The 26,160-nt window shown below is 41.3% G+C and overlaps 1 protein-coding gene across 21 annotated transcripts in view; it reads left to right on the top strand.

Moving 5' to 3' along the window:
* Window positions 1–26,160, top strand: part of RBFOX2 (RNA binding fox-1 homolog 2) — a 171,060-nt gene that overhangs the window by 123,133 nt on the left and 21,767 nt on the right. For 20 of the 21 annotated variants that reach the window (XR_013182342.1, XM_077178520.1, XM_077178537.1 and 17 more), the window contains 5 exons: window positions 10,409–10,462; window positions 19,662–19,754; window positions 22,475–22,535; window positions 24,923–24,976; window positions 25,111–25,203. Coding sequence is in view for 20 of the 21 variants with exons in the window: in XM_077178520.1 (XP_077034635.1) it covers window positions 10,409–10,462; window positions 19,662–19,754; window positions 22,475–22,535; window positions 24,923–24,976; window positions 25,111–25,203 (355 nt within the window). In the remaining variant the exon portion in view is untranslated. The remainder of the gene's footprint in view (window positions 1–10,408; window positions 10,463–19,661; window positions 19,755–22,474; window positions 22,536–24,922; window positions 24,977–25,110; window positions 25,204–26,160) is intronic. The other variant, XM_077178523.1, reaches the window with a different exon arrangement.

Here is a 26,160-nt window from a genome sequence, read left to right as displayed (position 1 = left end):
GTTCCTCTGGTGCTTATTTTTTCTCTAAATATGATCTCAAGTTCCAGCACATTGATGTGATTTTAACTGGGTAAATGATATATTCCTTGTAAAACCTTTTGGTAGTTCACCTGGCCCTGTGGCTGCTGAGAGTTATGCCTGCCAGCAAAGTGTTCATCTTCTGGGACACATGACACCCCATGTGCCATTTTTCTGTAATAGAGAACTTTGCTACTTTGCCAAGGAAATAATGAATGATTCTTGCACATCTTCCTTTTTCTTTCAGTGCTGCCTCTCTCAGCGTGCTCATAGCCTCGAGCAGGAGAGCGTGCTCTCTGAATCCTGCTTGCTCCTATTTCTTTTTCAGGATCAGGATGCTTTCCTTTGGGTGACTCACTGAAACCTACCCTTACTCCTAAAGGGGACTCATGGTTGTCTGAGTCTTCAGCTGTGACTAGCCTGTAACCCCCATCTTCTCCCTCTCCCTTCTGTGTGTCAGGTCACATCTCCTCAACGTCATATCTGAGAGACTCAAAATCCTTGCCTGGAGTGATTCTCCCAAGCTACTGTACAAAGAGAGAAATCGGGTAGACAGTAAAGCCATGGAGGAAGAAATAAATGTGATGGTAGGGAGGGAGTAAAGAAGTCCCCTCAAGGATGGAACAGCATGCGAGAGGTCAGCCCAGTCCTGGGGCACAGAAAATATCTAATGCTTTTGTCCAGACTTGAGTAGAGATGGACTTGAGACATGTTGTCCCATGTGTGATTAAATGCATATTACATAACGCTTTCTAAACCTGCACCATTTGGCAGAACTGCACTCATAAGGATTTCTTAACAAATTTAAACTATTTGGGTTCCAATGGTCTCTCAGCCATAATGTGTTTCTAACAGGTCCTTGAGATATCCTCAGGAAAAGACCAAACATTTCCTTTATATATATGCATCTTACAGGGAGGAAAATAATATGTCTGCTTAAAACAGGTAATATTTACTTTACATTTCATGAGGCCAACGAAAAGACTTCCAGAAAGCTTCTAGAAGGAGTTGGCAGTGTTTTAATGCACACAGTTCTGCACCCACTGTGGAATAAATCAATAATTGACCTTGTTCTTGCAGATAAAGAAGAGTTAATAGCTGACCTGAAGTCCCACCGTTGCCTAGGTACCAGTGATTGTTATTTGTCTGTATTTGCTTTGTGCAGACAGAATATGGCATCAGGCAGCACTGTAAGGAGCTTTAGAATAGTCTGTTTCTTGGAGTTTAAACAATTGGCAGGATAACTGCCCAGGAAGGTATTTTTAAAAGGGAAGTATTAATGGAAGCCATAAAGTATTCAGCAGCATCATACTGATGGCCAGGAAGGCATGACTCCACAGTTGGTGAAACTGTGGTAATAAAACTCAAAGCATTCCGCACCTTAGGCAAGGAGGAGGAAGTAAATAGCAGTGAATATAGGTGCAAACTTCAGCAAAGAAACAGGTGAGAAATGAAATGTGCTAGTCATGGAGATACCGGTGAGCTAAGTTTAGAGAACCCATCAGGCTTTTTACATGCAAAGATAAAAGGTCTGTGTATGGGTACAGTATACAATCAGGAGGTAGTTGTGTATTTTTGGGGAGCAACCCCACAAACAACAGCAAAACAAAACATCAAACAGGGCAAAACCAACCCCCAACTGATTGTGTTTAGAATTTAAGAGGGGTTATTTTTACCTCATCTGGTTTTCTACATAATTAATAACAGAGAAGGATGAGACAGTACTCACTAATATTTAAAAAACAGCAGATCTAGATAAGGTATGTCCAACAATAATAGCCAAAGCAAGGAGCTCATTATTCATCAATACCAATTTTTTAAGCCAATTCTTGTGAGCTAAAGGAGTTGCAAAAGGATGGAACACGCCCACCAAGATTCACTATTGTAAAAAACCTGAAAGGGATGACCCAAAGAGCTGAGAACTATTTATCTGTATGTTGATTCAAGATAAAAATAATTTTGGAACATTTTAGAGAAGCCTATTAGAATCTGAAAGAAACATGCTGGTATCTATTTAGCAGAACTTTGTAATATACATCTTTGCAGATGTATATGCTGTCTTGTCTATTTTGACAAGATTGTACAAAGCAGTACTGATAGAGTGAAACATTGCTCAACCAATTGAATTTCTCCAAGTGACCAATTTTTAAGAAAAATAATACTTATCTCAAGCACAACACACATTAGAGGGATTAAAAACCTCTAATGATAGATAATAAAAAGTAGTGGTTACTTGGGAGATAGCTGTGATCAAGACTGTTTCTATTGTCAATTTCCCCAGGGATCTGTTTCCATCGCTGTCTTGTTTAGTATCTGTATCAGCCCATGGAGATGGTACTATTAAAACCTTGCCAGTAAGGTTTGCAGTTAGAAAACGATTTGAGGAGGAGGAAAGAGACAGATAAAGTTACTGTTAGAGAATGAGTAGATATGCCTGGTTGACTGATGATAAATCCAACAAAAATGTGTTTGATGCAGCTCATTGCAGAGTACTGAGTACGTGGGAACTGGACTGTGCTCCTAAGATGGAAAGCTTTCTTTGGAAAACACTGATTTGGGAAAGTACTAGTGATTGTTGAAGATAGTTGCTTCAATAATTCAAAGGGCTTATCAGGTTGAAGGAGGGATGTGATCTTGCTCATGTTCCAAATTGAAAAGACTGTGACTCCATAATTTTATTCAGTTCTGAGATCAGTTTAAGACCAAAAGAAATAAGCTAGGACTTGGAAGGTGAGTGATTTTTTTAACTTGCTAAGGTATTAGGTACATTATTTACTCAGCTTATTAAAAAGAGATGTTAGGAGATGGTAAGTCATTTCTATACAAATGCTTAAATATGGGTGATACCTGCTGACAAGGGGTTTAGGTCTTGTTTACAGTCATAAGATTTTCCAGTTGGAAGCTGAGATTTAACACAATTCCCCTTGAAATATGAAAAAAAATTCATAGTCATTGAGGTTTATTTGAACAATGGAACAGCTTACCAAGGAGAAGAAGAGTTGCCATCAGTGTTAAAAACAAATTAGCAACTCTTCTTTCAAAATCTTACTATCCATTTTCTGAGGGACATTCTTTGGCTAATGTGTGCAAGGCCCCTGACATGATGGTAGTCATGTTCTCCTACACTGGTGGTAGGATGCACCCTTCCTTTCTGGACTGTGTATGCAGAAGAAAGTTGATGTTTCCCCTCACCATATTTCTAATCCTTTCAGCTTTGTGCTGTGATAGTGTCTGTGCTTGCACCTCATGGTTTCCCTTTCATGCTTCAAGAAGCTGTTGTCCTCACAGTGTAAAATTGGCTGGGATAGTCTGGTCATTTCTGGACTTTTGAGCTGGATGGACTTCAGAGTCTCCTGGTAAAGATAGAGGCAGGGTTGAACAGCCTTCAAGAGGAAGATCCTTCTGTTCCCAAACTGAATCTTGAATTTTTTCTACAACAACAAGCAAGTGGATTGTTTTGGTAGTTCATATGGATGAACATTGCACAAAATCTTTCTTACCTGTTGTGAGAGCAGCAGTACAAGGAGTCAGAATTGATGTTTCTCAGAATTTACTGTGATGAAATGCTCTTCAGTTAAGGGTAAGATAAACATAAGGGCTATGTTGATGAGGGTTGCAGATGAAGGTGGGTTAGCACAGTACAGGCTGTGAATTTTTGCAGACTCTGGCTTCAAATGAAGACCCTGCTTTTACTAAAACTTGCTCAATCCATAGCTACTACTTGTAGACTGTTAGCTCTTTCTGCTGGGGAGCATAATCAACCCAATTGATGAAGAGGTTTTGTGTGTTATCAGCTACAGCAGTAATAACCCATAGATGTTTTCTGTAAAGGTGACTATTATGTCCCATTTAATTAATTTCAGTTAATGAAGTTATTAAAAATGTCATTTATTACAGGTGACAGAATGGTAGCCACTGTTTTTTTACATTGTAAAAGGATGACATTCAGGCAGGTGATGTTATCCTTTTTCTTCTCTAAGCATAATTCATATTGCTACTGCAAGGTTCTTTATGATGTATCTTTGTGGTGGACCACTGCTTTGTATGACCCAAGCTACAGAGTTCTGCAAGCTCAGATCCTTTTGGAAGCTCTTGCAGCCCTCAAATCTTGGCCTCTGAGGAAACATTTTGTCGCTTTGCACTTCCTAAAATATCCTGGTGGATATAATTTCTCATCCAACTTCATTCTGGTGTCAAGAGAGCAAAACACCTCCATAAGCCTATAGTTTGAGGCTAAAGCAATAACAGATTAGACTACAGCTCTTTGTCAGCAAGAACTTGATAGAATTTTAAGTCTGTATTTGCCAGTAAATAAATTGAATCATGGAAGTAATTAGTGATGCACAGGTATTGGCAATGGAAGAAGTACTTGTTTAAGTGTTAAGGTCTATGGGTAATAATATGGTAGAGCAAGAAGCTCTGACCTGCAGGTGTTGATGCACTGGGCCCAAAGTATAGCAATGGCACACTTGCTTAAGGGGACTCTGCTTCCTGAGCGGATTGGACACCCGAAGGAGGAGATTCTGTCTTCTGGATATCAAGATGTATTTTAGGTTTTTCATCTCCTGGTACTACTGGCCACCAATTGCATGTAACAAGTCCCATGTACCAGTATTGGAGAGCAAATATTCTGGCATAAAGTGGTCTCTCTTTGGCTTTTCTTGTTTCCAAGCTCTCCCTGTGATGACAGTGAGCCCCTGTCACAGGGTGTGGCTTTGTTCTTGCTGGTGTTAGTTAGAGTTATAAGAGGTGCTGCTGATTATATTGATGTGCTTCACCTGGGTGTTTTCTGAAACCACCTTTCAGAAAGGACTTGTGTGCTCAGTGCTGCCTGAACATTGTGTTTTTTCTGCCTGGCCATGGTGTGCAGGGGTGCTTGTGCCCCTGCAGCTGCCAATAGCTCTTGTATTGTCTGTCTTGCTCTGAGAAAGCTCTCTGCTATCAACTTCTGTACTGACCCTCTGCTGGAAGGCAGTGATGGCTGGATCATACATTTATCTAAGATTTTTTAGATTTTCTTATGAGTTACTAGGTGCGTCTGCAGCAAGGCCGTGCTGAATGTCATTCAGTAAACAGTGTTATGCAGTAGTTGGATTTAATTGGATAAAAGGCCTGGGTAAAATTACATGGAGTTGTCTTTTATTGACCCAGTTTCATATGGATTCAGTCTACATGCTAAGTACTCTCAAATTGATTTTGGAATGTATGCTGCTTTTGTGGGCATGGGTCCAAGTACCCTTTTCTACAGCATCAGTACCAGGTTACACTGCAGTCACACCTCTGGGGAATGGCACAAAGCAGGACAAGGAGCTGGAAGGATAGATCTGGAAGCTAGACTTGTGTTAAGATGTCTCTCTGGGTGCTGGCCTGCAATACTGTTCAGCCCCATCTCACTGTTTCATGTGAAAATCTTTTATTTGGTATTTAGAGAACAAGAAAAGACTGAGAAACTGTGTTCATCATCGTGTTTTGTTTTGTTTTTTTTTTCCTGTGATGGCTGTTGTCTGTAAATCCTGTTAGAAATCTGCACTCTGTCTGGCTTCCTGTAAAGTCTGGTTTCTCAGAAATGTGTATTTTTTTGGGCAACAGCTCAACCCTGCTAAGGGCTGCTTAGTGCTTGTTCATTATCTGTTCACTTGGTAAAATGTGGTAGTGCTTTGGTTTATAAATCCTTGATGCTTCCATCTTCCTGTCAGCAAAGCATAGTGGTGTAGCTTGGCTGACATGGGTTGGCCCCATTGCTTGAAGAGATGTGACTCAGCTTTGGGTGAGGAAGTTGGTGTGCTGACAGTGTACCTCTGGCAGACCATGCTGCCATAACTAAGCACTGACTAATACACGGTATGATGGAGCCAGTTGTGCTCAGCTGAAATGATATCCCATGGAGCTGGGACCTAGGGAAAGGACTCTCTCTGTAGCATGGATCTATCCTGCTTATAAAATGCTCTTGCTCATGTGCCTCATGGTTTCCTGCATAGGATGTTGGTTTCTTGGCTATTTTGAATATTGACCATCTTTAAGAATGGACTGTTTGACACCTTTAAAGTTCATATAGCTCACTGGACTCATGTCTTAGTGAATTTTGTAGGGCTGGTGAAACTGCTTGGACAGTTAGAGTTTTCTTGTAGGGATAAGGCTGTCACAGGATGTCTCTCATTATCTTTTTTTGTTCCATGATTTCTAGAGAATTTGCCTTGTAGTCTCTGTTGTTAACATCTTTAGGATTAAGTTATTAAGTCTGGCACATTTTGGAGCTGATTTTGAAAGCCCTAGACAGGCACAGGAGTCAGGGCCAGCTGGAACAGAGCACATAGGAGGGGCCCTACCAAATTGTCAGTGCCTTGGAAGACAAAAGCTCTCTAGTGCCAGATCTCTCAAATTTATTATGTTTAATGTAGCTGTGGCCTCAGCTGGAAAAATCTGTTGCCTTCATGACATCTGTGTGAAAAGAAACACACAGCATGCATCTCTTTTCTTGCACCATGCCTTTGCATCTATAATAAGGTAGATTGTATTCAAGCAAGAAGATTAGTTTCTGGTCATAACTCCTGTCTGTTTGTATCTTTATGCCTCTTAAAAACTGTTACTTCCAACACTCCCTGCTACCATTGTAGAGGGTCTGATTCTTATTTACCTGCTTTACCATAAATAACTAAAAGCTTGTCAAGTTCATTCCAGGGAAGAGACCAGTAAGATAAAACAAGATTCTATCGCTCCTTTGCTGTGGCATGACTGGAATACCATGTGTGTGTGTAATTTCCCATCACATGGTAGGTGTGTGAACAGTTCATGGAGGTGGCTGCTTGCATGACCTGATGTGGTAAGGAATGCTGGCCTCTTGGTCATATAGTAAGCTTTCTAAATCATGATGGGGAGAATTGGAGACAGGTAGTCCTGCAATACCTCCTCCAGAGCCTGTGCAGAGTTCCAAGTAGAAGTTCTTGGTAATCATTGAGTGAGCCAATCAAGTCTGTGAGCTCAGTGATTTCATGTCTTCAAGGTTAGAGATTAGAGAGTTAGTCCTCATGGGATGACTTAAGCATGGGACTTGTTTTATTTGGCCAGTCCCTATGTCTTTTGAACAATACAAACATGCCTGTATATACATTATTTTAAAATATTATTATGAGGACTCTTGGTGTTGACCCTTGTATTTAGATGGCCTAGCATTTCTCATACAAAAATTGTGACCTTTCACTAAGGAGCTCTTATAACTTCGATTGTTTGCAATAGACTGTTGACATTTGTTAGGCGAAGCACCATCGGGGAACAAAGTGCCTTTTTATATTCCACTAAATTAGATTCAGCTTTGAAGGAGTTATAAACTGTTAAAATGAACTAGTTCTTTTTTTCCTGCTTTCATTCTTCAGGAAAATTCTGGCATGCTACCAAAAAAACAGTGCCTTCTAGTGCTGGGACCTGCTGTAACCATTGCAGCAGTGGGGACAAGAGGTCTCGTGTTAGGAGCTGTGGCAATGGCTGCAGCAGGCCCTTGAAGAGCCCAGCACATGTCCTTCTGCCTCCCAGCTCTGCTTTCCTTCTGGGAATTTCAGGGAGCAGGAAACCCCTCCCCAGCAAGCCTCCATTCAGCAGTCAGCCCCCATTGTCTCTGCTCTCCTCTCCCAGGGAGGTCCTTCCCCTTGCCTCTTCAAACACCCACAAGTCCGAGGTGGAAAAGAGATTGGGGCAGTTTGCATGGGTGGATGTAGCCCATTGCAGTAGATGTCAAGCCTGTGTTTGCTGTGACTGCAGGCTCTTAATTCTGTCATGTAGGAAACGCTGTACCTCCACCATCTTCATGCCCCCTCTTGTGCAGCTCGCTCAGACCTCTCGCGTTCAGTGTCACCGCCGGCGTTCTGCCAGCACGAGGAGTCAAAGGCCCAGCACAGGGTTCCTGTTGGGTGGGAGCCCTGCACGGGGAGCTCAGACCAGCAGGGCTGGCAGGCACCGCTGGCAGCAATGCCCCAGGATCCAGCCCAGCCGGCTGTGCAGAGAGGGGAGGATGGCACGGCCTAATTGTGCACCAGGAGCTGCCCAGTTTGTTCTCTTTCAAGATGATTCTAATGAGGTAGAAAATGGTGATTTTTGATGGCTTTTAAGATTTTGAAAATAATTTTGGCATTTGCATTTATTGAGAGCCTGGCTGTTTCAGTGTGTGTGGCAAGACTAGGCAGCTGAGCTGATCTGGCAGGGGACAGATCCTGCTCTTGGGCAGGGTGTGCTGCTTTCTGCTCCCTTTTGCTTCTTTGAGCTGTAATGCTCACTGACCCTTCAAGCCACTTCAGCTCAGTAAATTGTCAAAATCTTTGTATGTGTTCCTTTTCTTGGGCTAGGTTTTCGCAACATTGCTGAGCTGTATCAGCTTATCTGCAGGTGAGAATGAAAACTGAGGCCAGCTCTGGAAGGTTGGTGAGACCAGACAAGGAAGGACAAAGGAGCAGGGACAGCCCTTCAGCAGCCACAAGTTGCTGAATTGGTTCAGCCCCAGTCATGTAACGATGCTGAGAGAGTCTACCAAGAAAGCAATCATGACAATCATGACTGATTCCTTTCATGGCAGTAGCAAAGCTGTATGCAACAAAGACAACAAAAAGCAATCAACAGTTAATCTCCTTTATTGACAAGCCCACACCAAGTGTGGGATAGAAATAGAAAACGTATTTTAGCTGTGATTGGCAGAGAAGCAGTCAAAAAAGGAACCAGCATGGATCAAGCCTAAGTTGTTGGGATGTTGAGGTTTCAAGGAAGATGCATGTTTACATTAGCATTATTCAAACTTGTGTAACGTAGGATGTTGTGAATTCAATTGTTCTTGGGATGAATAGAGGATCAAGTATTGTCCTTAAACAATAGAACAGTAAAAACAACATCTGTGAACCAAGATCTCCTTTTTAAAAATGGAGAAGACAAGCAGACAGAAACTATAGCTAAAACTGTTGGAAGGGTTTTGTTTGCTTGCAGACAGTTGCGGAATACTTGTTCAAGGGACTCAGCAACTTTTTGTTGCTTAACATATTCAGAGCTTCTTCTTAGCCACCATGGCTCTCTGCTGTAAATGTTCCAGGTTTTCAACTCTCGCCGCAAGCCTTTTGAGAGGGTCACCAACAGAATTAGTATTATACTCATTTGACTCTGAATGCAACTGTTAAATTAAAAAAAAATGCTATTTTAAGAATGCTGGGCAAAGGGGAGAGTGTCTCAGTGCCTAGACCCTGTGTTCACCATCTTTTTTAACTGTAAAACCATTCTTTATTTTCTTGTTGATCCTTCCTTCATTTGCTATCAAACTTCAATCAAAACCATGTTGATGGAAGCTTTCCTAAATAATGGAATAGGAAAAACTGATCTAGCATTTGTCTGAGTACAGTATGTATGTGTCTCTAAAATGAAGACTATTCCATATACACACTCCTAAAAATGACATCTAGACAGCAGACATCCAGTTTGGAAATAGAGCATTGACACTCCTGGAGGACCGAGCACTGTGAGTCTCTGTTGAAGTGGTGATACTTTTACTTCTAGGCTATTGTTCTGAGTCTGGCTGCTTCAATAAAGTATTTTAATTAGTTCCTAGCAAGGTGAAAGATGTAATCCATACATGGTTCCACGGAAGTGGTAGATTTCCTTCTGTGCTAAATAGGGAGCTCTTTGGAACCTTTTCAGTGCAGAGCTCTCCTTGGGGTCTCCAGGCTGAGGCAGAGGTCAGAATTCTATTATGTGTGATAAGCTTGCACAGGTTGTTGACCACCTAGTATATGTCACAGGTTTAAGTTGAATGATCTTTTTCTGAAAAACAAACTGTTGGGAATTTTTCATTTTCATGGTTTCTGAATCTGCCATAAATTCTTTTGAAGGCTTGGAGTTTTGGAAAACAAAGGGAAGGAAAGAAGCTTTAGTGTTGGAATTCCCTGAGGCTGGGAGTCTTATGTTACTATTCCCTCCAGAGAAACATCACTTTTAAGTTTCTCTTTGTTATAGCCACTTCAGGAGGAAGTTGAAATGTTGAATTATATGTGAGAAATGTTGTTGGATATCTGAGATTAAATCATAGAACCATGTCTTAGGTGAAATAGTAGAATGAGGGAAAGAAGAATTGTTTAGATTAATGGGGGAAAGATGAGTTTCCTCAGATCCCTGAAACTCTTCTGGAGATTGTTTTTCTTCCTTTAGACTTTTGTGAGAAAACCTGGAGTTTGTGACCATGATGATCTGCATGTTTTAACCCAAGAGAACTGGGTCATGTCACTGGAATTTTATCCCTTTGCCTGTATGCTAGAAATGGAAATATTCTCACCTACCTTCTTGCACTAAGCCAGCCCTTGCAAAAGGTAGGAAAAATGTACTGCCAAAAATAAATGTTTTTTTTTTCTTTTCCCTTGTCTCTCTGCAGCAATTTGGCAAAATCCTTGATGTAGAGATAATCTTTAATGAGCGTGGCTCGAAGGTAAGTCCTGTTTCTGTACCCGCTTCTCTTGTTTTGATTGCAGAGTAAAAGGCAGTTCATTGCCTAGAGAACATATTCTGTAGAGATCAGCAGGAATTAGAGTGATGGGGGAAGGGAAAAGCTATTTTAGGGATTGTCTCCTGTTCCCTCTGACTTGAGACTCTGAGCATGATTGTTTCTGGGTAGCATGTACAAGTGCTCAGAGATGCTCCTGTCTGTGGGATCAGGTTCTCCAGCCTTTTGAACAAACAGGGTCTCAGTCAGCTGAGCCTTCATACCAACCCGTTTCCATTGCATTGGCAATGGCTGCCCTGTGAGGAAGGCAGAATAAGGTAAAACAGCCTTGTGTGATGGGAGGCTGTAAGAACAAAAGCTAAACTCACTCCCATCCCTGCCATTTTCATTGCATTAAAAGACTTCTGTAGAAAAACTGTCATATCTCATATGTGGAAGGATTTTATATACTGTTTTGCAGACTTATTTGGCATTTCTGAGATACTGACCTTTCATGTTTGAGATATTGGTGCTTTAATATAAGCATCCTCATTCCACTTGTCCTGCCCCATGTGGACCTCCCCCACAGAATTTGCATTCACACTCCTATTTTCTTCTTACAGATATATTAAGAGGCAAGTTTTGTTGAGGGTTAATGGCAATTTATATCTCTGGAGATGAGATTTCAAATGTTGCTCAGGTCAGCTGCAGAGAGATTCAGTGGTCTCTGTCCTAATTGGCAATTGGTTCTCATCATGTAACCAGTATCACCACAATGACAAATTGCTGTGATTCTCTCTCTGCCCAGGAGGTTCAGCACTGGAATAGCAGGGAGTTTTGCAGGTCAGGAGCGAGGTGCATTGCCAAAGCTCTATGGGGGAAGCTTGCACAGTGCATGTCTATACTCTGCTTGACTTAATCAATGCTAAGATTCCCATTTTCAATTAAAACAAAATTTCCCTCCTCCTCACACACACGTGTGTGCACATGTGTGCATGCACACAAAAGGTTTTGAAGTTGCAATTCAGCTAAGCAGTTTTGGTTTAGAGTCTATGCCTTTTGCTTGGATTTGAGGTCCACAGTTTTTATGGTGGCCTCTTTGCTTCAAGATATATTCTGGGGTATGTTCACGTTCAGAGCCTTCTGCAAATTTCCACCCTTGTTGCCCAAGATGCATTCTGAAATTCTTCAGTCCTGTATTATCTGGAAACCAGAAAGCCATTGATCTGTATACAAAAGACATGAGTTTTAGCCCTTTCCCCTCATCCTCTGTTTCTGCTTAATACCATGGTTTTCTCTTGTTTTGTTTTTTAACAAGACAGTCTGAACAAGTAAATGTCTATATGGTTTAGTTAGAGTTTTACTTCCCTGCATGGTTAAAAATCTATATGCTTTACCAAAACAATCAGCTGTGCTGAATTTGTAAATATTTATTCTGCTCTCTGCTGTTCTTTTGATATTTGTAGGCCAAAGCTACCTGTGAATTACTTTTGATTTTAGTCATTACTGTTTGGTTTTGAGAATAGCCTCTGGCCTCTATCAAATCCCTACTTGTTCACATATAATTGCAAAAGAAAGAACAAAAATAACTGGCCTGGCAAAATGTTCTTCATATCCCACTGCCTATGCTTTCCAGAGCAGTGTTTTCCTCTTCACACATGAACTTCACTCTCTCTCTCCCATCCATACAGCCCTGTGTATTAAACGCCCACGGCTGCCCTTTCCCTTCTAGGCAGCATTGACATTGAAAGCTTTTCTGTGAAGTCTTGATTTATGACTATGAAAAGTACCTTCTTGTGCTGTTGCTAAAGCCCAAGGCTTCTGGTTTTCAGTTAAAACAAAAATTATTACTGAAGAGTTCCTTGATGAATGTTGACCCTGAACCCTTAATAAATATTTGGGAAAAAAAAAAAAAAGAAAAAAAAGAGAAATGTTCTTCTAGTCTTTATTAACCATGCAGTTTTCTACTGCTTTTTTTGTTGTCTCGCAGCAAAAAGCAGTTACAAAACTAGTAGCCTGTATTGAGGGTTGTCCAGAATCTGAACAGAATGAGAAAACAGCCAAAGAGTTATTTCATTGTATCTTTGCATCCTTCTCACCCAAAATAATTCTTCTTTTAAAAAGAATGCAAGATTCTTCCTGCTTAGCATGAAAATGGGAGGCCCCAGTGTTTGAGTGGGGTGTAGCTGCACGAAGCACCTGGTATTCACATAATAATGGAAAAACTACAGTTTGGTGATCTGATGGTGAAGCAAAGGAAATGGATCTTTCTGGAGGCCACTCACTCACTCTTGGGTTCTTCCTACACCTTAGGAAAAAAAATCTGAATGCATTTTCCTGCCCTGTGGTTTCCATTCTAATCTAATGATATGAAACCTCTCTCTCTTCTTCTCCTCCTCCTCTCTCTTGGGAATCCGAAAGCAGATGCTCCTGCTGCCTGCCTTGTGCTGTGTTCTCAATGCTCCCTTCCCCTCCCTGGGTTCCTAAGGGTTGTAGTGTTTTGTGTATATGTTTTGTAAATATTTTAAAGGTACAGTGGTAAATTGCAAACTGCCCTGGGTTTGCCCCCACCCAGTGTGCGACAGGGTTGAGCAGCGCTTTGTCCCCGCCGAGCTGTGGCGGGAGAACTCTACTGGGATCACTCCAGTGCTGTCAGAAGGAGGGACTGGAGGAGGTATTCAGGTAGCATTCTTCATTTTGAATCCACCTGAGATGACCAGGCAGCTTTCTTTGACAGCCTGGGGAAGATCTATCAAAAGGATCTCTGTGTACTTAGAGAGTTTGGTGACCAAAGAGGGAGCTGGGTGTATCCATCTCACCTCAGGTTCTTTCAGAAATGGTATTTTTTGACTTTCTCTATCACAGCAGCGTAGGAGGCAGTTAATGAGTTTTGCTGATTCTTCTCTCAAAGCAATATGAATTCTTGTTTTGTAACTCGCTTTCTTCCCAGATTGAGTCTGTTTAGTAGGAATATACGGGCCCTGATAGGCCTCACACTGCTACTGCTTCACTCTGTGTGAGAAACAAGATAAAAACTTTAAACATTCCTTGAATTACATTTTGTTTTTTTCTTGTTTAATAGAATGACGTCAGTCTTCCCTTGATGTATTTGGCTTTTTTTGCTTGCTTCCAGGAAACTAGCTGTTTGTTTCATTTATCCTGTTTACCATTACATTTCTAGCTCTGACTGGTATAAGTGCCTTTAAATAGCATTCTGCCCATGGTTGCAGTTTACCATACACTTCACTGAACCGTGAATAAAACACCTCCAGAGGAAGTCGAGAGGATTCCTGCTCCTTTTGTTAGTGGAGATGCATCCTCTAGATGGGTATTTTGCCACTATTGTGTTGAATTGAACAAGTGGACATATTTGCAGAATTAATGCAGTCTGCCTGTGTAATGAGTACCCTGTGGCATTTGTAAAACTGCAGGGGAAGGGAATCCAAGCTCTTTGCTCACCAGCTGTGTACCGTGTGGCATTCCAAGATGTGCCCTCATTGACATTCAGAGACCAAGAGTATGTAAGGATACAGCAAAATCTTGGTTGAATAGGGAGTGGGTTTTGGTGGTTTTGGGGTTGTTTGTAGCTTTTAAAATTGTAAGAGTTCATATTAATGCAGAGGAGCTCATGGTTTCAGGATACTGTAAGTTTTATGTCCCTCACTGATTTCCACTTGGGAGACCCAGATCTCCAAATTCTTGTATAGGACTATAGGGCCTATAAGTGCTTCATATTTATTTCAAATATTAGTTGTGTAGTCAGTTATGAGAGAAATTGCATCTGTTGGTGTTTGAATTTATGTAAGTAAACCTATATTAACAAAAAACTTCTGTGGAAGCTGTGTGGATTTTTAAGTTTGCAGTTAACTGTAAGTTAAGATAAGAATGTGACTAGGTTTTGGTAATGGTGCCTTAAAGATTGTAAGTTTGCATGTGCATTTATTTCTACTTTAAAGGGATTAGGTGCTTTGAGTTGAGGCACTCTTGTTCTGGGCCTAGTTTCCACTCAGTGGAAAGCCCCTTGTTGCATAAAATGAATTAGAAATCTTGTTTTCATTTTAATTCATTTTATAATTTTTGGTCAGATTTCATCAGTTGAACCAGAAATACAAACAATGTTATTGTTAATACAATGAGGTTTAAAAACAATTTAAGTACTGGTGACCAGCATCACTTTCTCAGGTCACCAAATCCCTTTAGGATGCCAGTGGCATGAAGGAGACATGACCAGTCTCCCTTTATCCTAGTTCATTGGTTTCATGCCTTGAAGTCTGCAATACTGAACTAAAGAGATCAATTAGTCCATACACTGAACTGATATATTTAAACTTGCATTTCAGGCTGACGTTTATGGTTTCATAGTATAAGCTGATCTACTGCTTCTGTGGAAGTGCTTTTCCAGCAGTGCTCACTTCACTATGTAGGGAGCTGGATCTAGGTGCTAAATTAGCTGATGCAGCAGGGAGAGGAATGAGCTTGTCTTCAGTCAGTTCAGCCTGTTAAACTCATGGACCACGCAGTGAGGTCCAGGATCAGTTGAAGAGAGGAGGAGCAGCACACACTGGGGATGACTGGGGCTGTGAAGCCCCTGTCCTGAGCTGGCTGGAGCTGCTCTGAAGCCCCAGGCTCTCGCTGCCCAGCAGTGCAGGCTGGGCTCCAGCTCCTCGCTGCTGGCCTCTGTCCCCTCTGCTGTTTTGCAGCAGGGATTGGCAGTGGAGCAGCTCAAGCTGGATTGTGGAAATGATAGAGCTTAAAAATAGCCCTGCAGGATTTTTTGAAGATACTTATATTGTTTTTTTTTTTAGTCAGGTTAATTTCTGTATCTGACTCACCAGATTGCACAGGTACACGGACATGTGCATGTTCTACATGTGTATGTACCTTAATGCAAATCATGGCACAGGGGCTGGGAGGAACTGGAAGAGCTCCTGGAATGGTGGCAGCTTGGTTTACACAGATATTTTCTCCAACATGAGGGGTGCATTTGTGTGTGTGACTTCAATAACTTGTTTCTGGGTTTTGTGCTGTGTTGCTGTCGGTGCATTCAGCCCTGCTCATCTCAGGTGGATTATAGCTGAAACCCTCCTACTCTTTCCAAATGCCTTGGAAACAGGTAGCCTAAACTGCTGCCTCTTTGGGAATTTTTTCAGGCTTTTAAAAGTTTAATATTGAAATAAGGGGAAAAAAAACCAAAAAAAACTTGGTTAGAAACAAGCACAGCAGCAGATAACAGCAAGGCTGGTTGCTGGCTGCATGTTCCAGTGGTACAAGGCAAAGACGCTGCTGCTGAGGTGACTGGTCTAAACTCCATGACAAACAAAGGGTTAACAATGCATGGATTTCAAGGGGCTCTGTTTAGTTTTCTTTGGTTTTATTTCTTTTTTATTTTACTTTATTTTATTTTTGTTGTTGTTTTTTGTTTAATTTCTGTGTTCTGGCCACACCCAGGAGAACCGTCTGGTTTTGATTTCTCCCTTTACGGTTACATGGTAAATTTTCTTTCTCATTCTTCAGAGATGGAAACGTTCAAATACTATATATATATATATATATACATTTATTATTTTTTTCACTGCTCATCATGTTGCTTGTTATTTATTGCAGAATCTGAGGCCAGACTAAAAGGGTGACAGTTACTCGGTCTCTTCAGGCCCTTTTAATAAACCTTTGGGTAAAAAGGGATTAGTCTGGTACTGCAAATTTCTCACCACTCCTAAAAATGTTTATTGGAATTTAGTGTTCGCTGGGTTAAACTTATCTTCTGCATGGGAGAAGTTAAACTTATTTTCTGCATTGGAGAAGTTTGTGGCAGTTGCTGGTGGGGAGGAATTGTTGAAAATTTCAGCCTTGTTATCATAACATTATTAAACTCAAACTATGTGTATAATCTAAATTTTAGAAAACCTAAGTATTGTGTTCATCTACGATCTTCCCTTCCTCTGGCTCCATACCTATTACTATGGAGCAATCCAGTACCTGCTATAAAGCTAAGCTGGTAAATATTGGATACCTGCCCCATCTTTTTTTCTCTTGCTTTGTTTCTTTTTTTTTCTTTCAAGGTCAAGACAACCTTGCTGAGGGAAAACTGAAAAGTGTTTGTTGCATATGTATTTAGGTACAAATTAATCCCTATTCTTTACAGGTCATCTGTGAGAAGGAATAAAAAATATATGTATGTTATTATTTCTCTCCCACTTAAAAAATGTGTGTATATATATCTAATTGCTAGTTTTTAAGCCTAGAAATAACAAAAATGTCAAGTGTGGCTCACCTGTTTTTCCTGATAGAAATTTGAATGTCTAAGAGATGCATTAATATGACAAACCAAGAGGACACAAATACTAACTGCCATAGTCAACTATGTAAAATATTAATTCAGCATTGACATCAAATGGTGCTCAGCAAAGAGTTGCACAAGCTAAGGGCTGATCTGTCAATAAAATATGCTTAATTAGTTATGTTGTTCTGAATCAGATTAATTCTGGTTTAATTCACATTGTTAATTATGTTCATATAGTCTGCATGTGGATTCTATGCTACCTTGAGTTAACTTAATAAAAATACTGAAAATTCCTACTCAGTTTAAAGATATTTAATGATAATATAGTTTCTAAAAATCCCATACAGACTTCACTAATTGCAAACAGATGTGAATTAAAATAGTCTTAGTTTGGTTCTAGCCCGCACAGATTAATGTCTATAGAATTACTTTCCATCTGCACTCCAGCTTTCAGTTCACATCATCACTGAAGACATAAATTTCATTTGTTCTCCACAGGCTTGTCTAGAACAAACAGAAATTTTAATGCAAAAAGAGAAGAGGGAAATAGAGATTCCTGTTGCAGTCTTTACCTCCCCTCCTCCCCCAGCCTTTAAAGGATGTTTTTTCCCCATTATGCAGAACCAGAGGGAAAGGTGTTGCTCTTTTTCTCAGGCTTACCTTTCTCTGTAGGGTCTCTTTAAAGCAGGCACAGTACCCTATTCCTTCATAATCAGCTGTGCTATTACACCCCCCGCATCCACTCAGTTCTCTGCAACATATTTGAGAGTTATATGCAGTTGGGCTGTTTTATTAGCCCCTGTGTCTTGTAGCTCTGATTTTAATTCATTTAAACAGGCAACTTCTATGCTGTTCTGAAAGAGGCATCAGTTTGTTATTTATATAGCTCTTTATTTATAGCTGGAGAAATTAAATTATCTGAAGCTTTAGATTATTGGGTTGGAGCCCAAAGGAGCGCTTTTGTTGATCTCAGCATTGCAGTGCTGGCTAAGATCCTTTATTATTACTGTTCAGGGGGGAGGGAAAAAAGTAAACCTTCCCCCTCAAAAAAAAACTACAGCCACCACCCTGCATTTTACAAATTTATGGCAGTTTTGTGCTGGAAACCTGGCTGTGGATGATAAAGGCCAGCTTGTCACTTAAACAGCTTGGGCTGTTCAGATTAGTAAGATTAGTATTGTAAAGACCTTTAAAAAGCACTTAAAGAATAATAGCTTGCTTGTGTCTTATTGCTAACAATGCTTAGAAATCAAGATGCTATCTGTTTTTTGGGCTGTCCAGTCCAAATACTTACTGATCCCAAGGTGCATGAAGGAGGTTGCCTGGCTAGCATGCCCCCCTTCCCTGACAAGCATAGCTGTAGATCACTCTCATCACCTCGCTCTTCAGTTAACATTGGGAGGCAGTTTCCATTGCATCAAATATAAGCTTTGTTGTTCTGCTCCTGAGGGTGCTGGAGCCAGTGGAAATTACTCTCTGTACATTAAAGCAGTATTTGCTTTATACCAAGCCACAGGAGCCAGTTGTTGCTGTTGTTAAAATGTCCTGAAAGCAGAATGCAACAATGCTTTTTTGTTTGGGTCCACTATCTCTAATGGCGTGAAGAGTATCTCATCACAGTTGTCTGTATTAAGATGCCATTTGCTCCTAGTTAAAATCCTAATTCATTTTGTCATGTTGGCTCTCTCTTAATGTCAGTGCACTCAGCTCTGTAGAAGGAAGCATGGTCTCTTACCCTGCCCTGTTATAGCACTGCATGAGCTGGCAGCAGGATGAGCATGTGTAGGACAGTCATGTGTTGCTTGTGCCTTCATGGGTGTGGTAAACCTGAATTTATCTAACTAAAGTGACATTTTGGCAGTCCTTGAGCCTTTGTGATTGCTCCAAGCAGGGCATGTCGATTTTTCTGGAAATTCTGTATTCTAACCAGGCAGAGATCTGTTGCTATCCACAGTGCGGAGGTTGCCATCTCAGAACACAGCTGAGTAAGATGGGTACCAGAGGGTCAGCAGATGTGTAGCAGTGTCATACAAAACCTGCCTTGACCAATGAATCAGTATTTAGGTGTTTAGATGTACAGTCAAGTCCACCACAGTACTCAGAGATAAGAATATTCTGAAACTACAGTATGCGATACTCTAAATCTTCACATTAAAAATGCTTATTTTATGGTGCCACCTGGAAGCCTTGCTTACTTTCAGGGCCCCATGTATCATTGGGGAAGCTACAGGCTTAGAAGTAGGCATGAGCTGTGCCCTGAAGAGCTTACAAGGGATGCTTTACAAAGAGCCCTTCCTTTCAACAGTGTTCTAAGGTAGGTAATTATTACTGTCTCCATTCCACAGGTGGGAAAAGTAAGGTTCAACGTTTGATTTGCCTAAAGTGTTGCAGAATTCCTGGTGCCAGGCATGAACTCAGATTGCTCAAACTCTCATAGCAGTTCTCAAGGGAAAAAAGTGCTGCTCAGTGTTGATGCCTTGTACTGTGTCTGGGGTGGACGGGAGTCCTACGAAATTTGTGTGTTCATTAAGAGGGGAGAGAAGCCCTACTTGGCCTTACCCAGCTTGCCTGTGTCAGAGCAGGGTTTAGTGTTTTTAAACAAAAAACCAAACCAAACCAAAATGAAAAATTGTCTCGAGTAACTTCGTACTTCTTTTTTGGTCTGGCCTCAATTGCTTTTATGTTTTCTTTTTTTTTTTTAATTACTCTTATTATTCTTATTATGATTACAGTTCCTTTTTTATTGATTTTAATTTCTTTCATTTATGAAACATGCATGAACCAACAATGTGACTCTAGGAGGTTATTGCTGAGTTGTGCTGATGTCGATTTCATACTGTGATATTTTTTCTCTATTTACCTAGAGATCAGTATTTCAATATATAACGATGTGCATGTTTTCCCCCCTTCTCCCGCTGCATGCAGGGATTCGGGTTCGTAACTTTCGAGAATAGTGCTGATGCAGACAGGGCCAGGGAGAAATTACACGGCACCGTGGTAGAGGGCCGTAAAATCGAGGTGCATGTCTTCAGTAATTCAATTTCTTCTTTATATTTATTCTTTTGATTTCTTTTTGTGTCTTGCCTCACTTATTTCACATTTGGATCCCAGTCTCGTGTGTGCGTGTGTGTTTGTCTGTGTCCTTCACCTCCCTGCACTGAAATGTATAGAAGTTTACACCCTTTACAGAATATTTTTTATTGTTGTTTTGGGTATTTTTTTCCTTTTCTTTCTTCTTTTATTAAGTTTTATTCCCACCCACTCCAAGTTTTTGCCCTTCTGCTGTCTTGATTTTTCCTTTGCTTCAGTTTGCAAGGCTCCGATTTCCTGTTACCAGGCCTGAACAAAACTAACTGAAAGAGTACTGTCCAACTTCTAACTGTGTCCAAAAAAGAAAGCAGGGGGCCAGCCAGTATCCTCTCTTTCCTCTGAGGCCAGTTCTCCTCCATGCAAGTGTGAGATGATGCCTGTGGGAGGGGTGGGGACACGTGGGGCAGCAGCCTCAGGTGGGCTGTGCTATATACACTGCTGGTTTCTTGATCAGCCCGTGGTCAAGAATAGGTTTGGTGAAAGCTAATCCTTAAAGTCTGCTAGCTCTCGCCGCCAGGGAGGGAAGGGTTAATGTTGGCTGGCCGTCATGGCCATATGTTGGGCCTGTCTGGTGTTGACCAGTTTGGTGTTCCACTGTGTTGAAGGCTAACTGGCATCATCCCTCTCTCCTTCTTTCTTTAAAAAAAACAAACACAAACCAAAAAGTACAAATATTGAAACAAAAAAAGCCGCCGTTTTTGAGTAAGATGTCTGCATATTTTGCCTTTTTTTTTTTTTTTTTTCTGTTTTGTTTTGTTTTTTTATTTCCCTTTTCGATGGTTTAGCGTTTAGGGCCCTTCACTTGACTCACTCTTTCCATGGTAACTATACACAATGCTGGCGATGGTACGAGTTGGCGGTAAGTGAAACAAAAGTGCTAGAGAAGAAGCTTTTTCTTTTCTTTTTTTTTAAATTTTTCTTAAAATTACAAAAAAAAATTAAGAAAGAAAAAATCCATCTGCCATCTCACATTAACACTACGAAATGTGATTTGACTTGTTGTCCCCACCCACCTCCTTCCCCTTCTCTCCCTTTTATTTTCAATGCTGTTGAGTAATGCCGCCTGGACTTTGGATGTACATATTGTTTTGTAGCAGTCTGAGCTGTTTGATTACTGACTTCATGGTGATTTCCCCTTGCACATCTTACTCAGAGTTACTGAACTCCAGTTTGGCTGGTTTTTATTAATGCACCCATATCCTCCTCTCTCTCTCCTGCCCCTTCTTTCTGCTGCTCTTTCTATCTGAGACCTGTTTGTAGCTGTTATTGTTTTTCTCTCTTTTTCTTTCTGCCCCCTCCCCAGTTTATTTCTTTACTAAGTTAAATGCAGCTGTTGGTCTCTTTGCTGACTGGTGGTTTCTGATTGGTTCTGGCAATTTTTCCTTTAAGTGCTTGTGTTGCACTTTGCTGTAGCAGCTGATTTCAGGCACTCGCTCCATCTAATGATTGTCTGTGAGACCCTATCCCCTCACTCCTCCCCTCCCCACCCTCTGAATCAATTGTGGTGTGTTATTTTTCTTTCTTTTTTTTATCTGTGTGTGTTTAACTGCATGCTCTCAGTCTCATCATTGTTGTTTCCCATTCTTTCTTTTTTAAATGTGTAATGTTTCTATTGTTTTGGGTCTGAAACAAGAGTAAAATGTAGCTCTGGACTCCCCACCCTGTGTACGCCCACCATCCATACATCTCAAGGGCCTGAGGCAGCTTCTATTTTTGTATCCATTTTTTTTCTTCTTCACCCTGGCCTCCATTCCCATTGGGCATGCGTTTTGATAAATTATTGATGATTCATAAAGACTTCACCCTCCTTGCAAGAGCTTTGAGGCTGACACGGGGCTGCAGTAACTTGGCTTCCAAACTAGTCCATCTTTTCTTTATCAGCACCATCTCTGTGGTAACACCCCACTTGCTTGAGCAGTCAAACCGCTTGGAACTGTGCAGAGCTCTGTAAAGAGGGTGGAGGGCACAGTAAACCCAAAAATGATCCAGGTCTGCTGCTATGTACTCTTTTTGTCCCATGAGATTTGTGACAAGGAAAAAATTATCTGGAAAAAGATCTGAAAATGGTGGGTGTAAATCAGTGAATGTAGATCATCTAAAGAGTTGGTGATGTTCCTCAAGCCTTGGGAGTTCAAATCTAATGCTGAGGGACTCCAGGCTACCTTTTTCTACTCAAGTGTTCTGCCAGTGACCTGCCGGGCCCCAATTCCAGCGGTGAGCTTGAGAAGCAAGTCCGCTTGTGCATCACCTGGTTCAGTTCCCCTGCCCTGGGCTGCAGAAATTATTCCTGCCTCTCTAAGAGAACCTGGACAAAGCATCAAGGGTTTTGCCCTTTTGATCACTGAGCTGTAAATAATCCCGTGCCTAGGGATGTCAGGGTGGTGGAGAATCTGCACTTTACTCTTGTTGGCCTTTTGTTTAATGCATAATTTTAAAATGCCACGTTTAGCTGTAACTTTTATAATTAAATGGCAACTGTTAAAAGTAATTTAAAGATTGCATTCATGTAAAATTAGCTGTTTAATTTTTTTTGCTCAGAGAAGTATAGTGTGTATGTGTGTGTGTGTGGTATCTGAGAGTTTTTCACCATTTTCCCTAACGTTCTGTGCTTCCTTCCCTCTACTCCCCCTCCCCTTTCTTACTTTTAGGTTAACAATGCCACTGCGAGAGTGATGACCAATAAGAAGATGGTCACACCTTATGCAAATGGTAAGAGAGACAGTTTGTACTAGTGATGAGCTGAAACGTTTGAAGAAAGACAAAAGAGAAAAGTCATGACCTCTCCTCAGGACCAAAAGGAACCAATAAAACCTCACAAACTCTAATTTGTATAATTATACCATTCAGTATAACCCAAAAGTGTTTGTGGAGAATACCATTTTCCAGATGGAGAAGTGGGGACAGAAAGAAGTAGGGACATGCCCCATGTGGCTAAGGTGGGTGAAGGTGCCAAGGGCCAGTGGGTTGCCTGCCCTACTACTGCAAGCTGATTCTGTATGGTGGGATGTGCAGTACTCCTGAGTCTCACTGCCATCACATACATACCTAAATATGAATGCAGAAACATAACTTAAGATGCTTAATCTAAGTAATTAGCTGAATAATTTAAGATAGCTCAGTTTAGGTTCTATCTGTAAAAGTACAGCTGTCCCCAAGCAACCAGTAAAACAGAGCCTTTGCACTGCTTGTTTGCTTGCTTTTTGTTTCAGACTGCCTGTATTCACTGAATTTTCCAGTGAACCTAAACAGAGAAAGACCAAGTTGTTTGGGTAGTGAGGAATCCTGTTTCATTGGGATATCTTGGTGGTTCTCTGTGAAGTCATATTACTTCATAGGCATATATAGCATAAAAAGTGATTCTCCCAGCAGAATGCTGCTTTGATAAAGATTTTGAATCTGAGTCTTTCTCCTGAAACGGGCAGCAAAGTTCTTTTCAGTGTGAAAGTGTTCCCAAACAGTTTCTACAAGGCAGGAAGCTGCATACAGGTAGTAGCTGGTGTGACAATGTGTTTTGATTACAAAGTCTCCAGACTCAGAAGATAAAAATGTTTTATGTTGCTCTGCTGCTGACTTACTGAGTGGTCCCTTTCAAGTAAATCTTACCTTGGGTACAGAGCTGGGGAAACATAGCCAGGCAAAAGGCTTGGGACTGTGGGTCTCACAGTACCTGGAAGGAACTAGGAGATTTTGTAGCAAAAGGCAAGGCATCCATGGTACATTGTCCTGAAAACAAGAGCAGAAAATGTCATGTATGTGACGGTTTGGTACTGAAACTTGGCTTACTTGTGAAAGTGATAGCCTACAAGAATATTTTGCTTTTGCAGCCAGCAGTTTAAAGCCAACTTTAAAGCTATGCAAAGAAATTTAGTATTAGACCAGGCTTAAGGAGTACTGGCAAGTATGGTTGTACAACTGTTATTAAATTTAAGAGTTGACAGTGCTCTTGTTGCCACTACTGGAGTATTTTGCCATCAAGGTGACCAGTGCAGCAGCAGTGTGCCTGTACTTGCAGAGGGAGCCTGCACTGCATCTGTCATTGACACTCTGCCAGCAGGTGCACGTGTGGTGGTGATGGGATGCAGTTCTCAGAGTTGTTCATATAGCTTCTAGAGTGGTTAGAGGTGTTAAAAGTTCAGCAAGTGCACCAGGGCTCCAAGACAGAGGAAGCGTATAGATTTATTTAAATAAAAATGCCTCTGTGATTGCTAGCTGAACAGCTGAGATCTTTTCTGAAAGAAATGCTTTGTGGAAGCCAGCCCAGATCACATTGTTAGCTTTATATTTCTTTTCTTTCCCGCATTAGAAAGATGGAGGGGGGAAAGACAAATAGGTTTCTAGATGTGACTGGACATATGTACCAACTCATACCCATACTTCTTTAAGCTCTATTCTCTTGTAGGTTTTATCTTGATGATTTGGAGTTCTTGCCAATTATCCAGATTATATTGAAATAATTTCTCTGTGAAGGCTTTCACCTGAAAAGCAGCATAAAGGAGAGAAATGCTAAAATAACAGTGAGGAGAAAGTGTGAGATGAATAGAATGATTTTTTTTTTTTTTTAATGAACTACAGTTGCATAATGCAGTTAATGAGGAAATTCAGACACTGTTGCTTTTTAGCAGATCTCTAGCAGACGAGAGAAGGGTGCTTTGAGAATTCAAGGCTATAATTTGACTTGCCTGAGATGACAGTCTGGGCCAGTGGCTTTAGAGAGGGCTTATATCTGCAGTGTTCCCAGTGAAAGTAGGGAGGAGCTGGCAGCAAGGCTCCCGTAGGGAATGCCAGGTCGCACGGTGCTCGTGGCAAATACACATATAAGGTAGTTGGCATTCCCACAGCAGTGCCTCTGCCTGCTGCAGATCAGCTGATGTTTTGCTGTTCCCTCCGATACACCGGTGACCTGCACCTAGAGCTTGACATTAGGAAAGGGCAGTTGGCCTCCATCTACACCAAGGGGGATTGAGGCGAAGCAGAAATTGGAAAGAGCTGTGCATGTGAAGCTGGGGCGCATGCAAGAGACCATTCCCCCTACCCACGCTGCCCGTTCCTTCTCTTGGTGTAGATTTTGGCATTCACTGCAGTCTTTGTTGTTTCAGGTTGGAAGTTGAGTCCTGTGGTTGGAGCGGTGTACGGCCCTGAGTTATATGCAGGTAGAGCTTAAGTAGACACTTCCACTTCTGCCATTTAACTGCAGTGGTGTTTGTTTATGTTCTTAATCTGCTGTTTCTTTATAACCTTTTTACGGTTTTGTTTTTGTTTTTTATTCTTTTTTTAATTAAATTAGCATCCAGCTTTCAAGCAGATGTCTCGCTGGGCAATGACGCTGCAGTGCCCCTGTCAGGAAGGGGGGGTATTAACACTTACATTCCTTTAATCAGTAAGTAGCCCCCAATGGCCCTTGTACTGTTACTGTGCTTGAGTTAATAATGACCTGTTACCCTTCTTCTCTCCAGTCTGTATAATATATACTTGAAAGGATGGGTCACGCTGGGAATGAGTTTACCTTGAGCCAAAGTATAGTGTGCAGTTGCTGTAACTTGTTCATCTGCAGTGTCTTGCTGTACTGCTGAATGGGTCCTTCTGAACGACAAGGAGGCTGCAGAACAAGGGGAGGGTGTGTGTGAGGAATGGGCCATTCCCTTGCTCCCCTCCTTGTATTGAAATGGAAGAAACCTAACAGACAAATCCCTAAAGTACATATTATACAAGCTGTTGAACCACGGGTCTGCAGGGCCCCTAGTGGCATGCTCCTGGATGCATGCTGGGTTGGGTTTGTGCCCTGGGACTCGTTCCCTCTCAGTATCTGTTTATGACGTGTTTGCAGATGCCTCTGAGGTTTTGCAAAGTTTCATCACAAGCCAGTTTACTCCAGTTTAAAGTATAATAATAGAGGCATTGCTATATGTGGTGCCAGTTATTGGTCACACTTGTTAAATGAAGGTGGGCTTTCAGTAAACTGGCATTTTATGGGAAATTGCTGCTGCTGTTATATGGGCTATCTTGTCTTTCAGGCTTTAAAATGAACATACAGAGGATTGGGTGGCAAAGAGTGGGAGGGGAAAGGAGGGAAGAGACTGATGTAAGTTGGTTGACTTTAAGGGCCTCTTGACAAATTATTTTAAAGAGCCTCTGCAGTTTTGGAAGAACTGCGTGCTGTATTGATAGTAACTCCCCATGCTTCTCAGACTCTAACCAGACTGCATGGCAGTATTGAAAGGTGGGGGGATTTGAGCCCTGTTTGGGGTGGGTAAGGCATGCCAAAACATTAACCTCTTGCATGCCAAACCTCTCTGCAACCCTTCTACCCCCAAAGGCCATGGTGTAGCAGGAAGTA

Source organism: Agelaius phoeniceus, chromosome 5 (assembly GCF_051311805.1).
Source record: "Agelaius phoeniceus isolate bAgePho1 chromosome 5, bAgePho1.hap1, whole genome shotgun sequence".
In the NCBI taxonomy this organism is placed as follows: Eukaryota; Metazoa; Chordata; class Aves; order Passeriformes; family Icteridae; genus Agelaius; species Agelaius phoeniceus.
The sequence above is the reverse complement of the archived record's forward strand: the minus strand, read 5'-3'. Positions and strand labels throughout refer to the sequence as shown.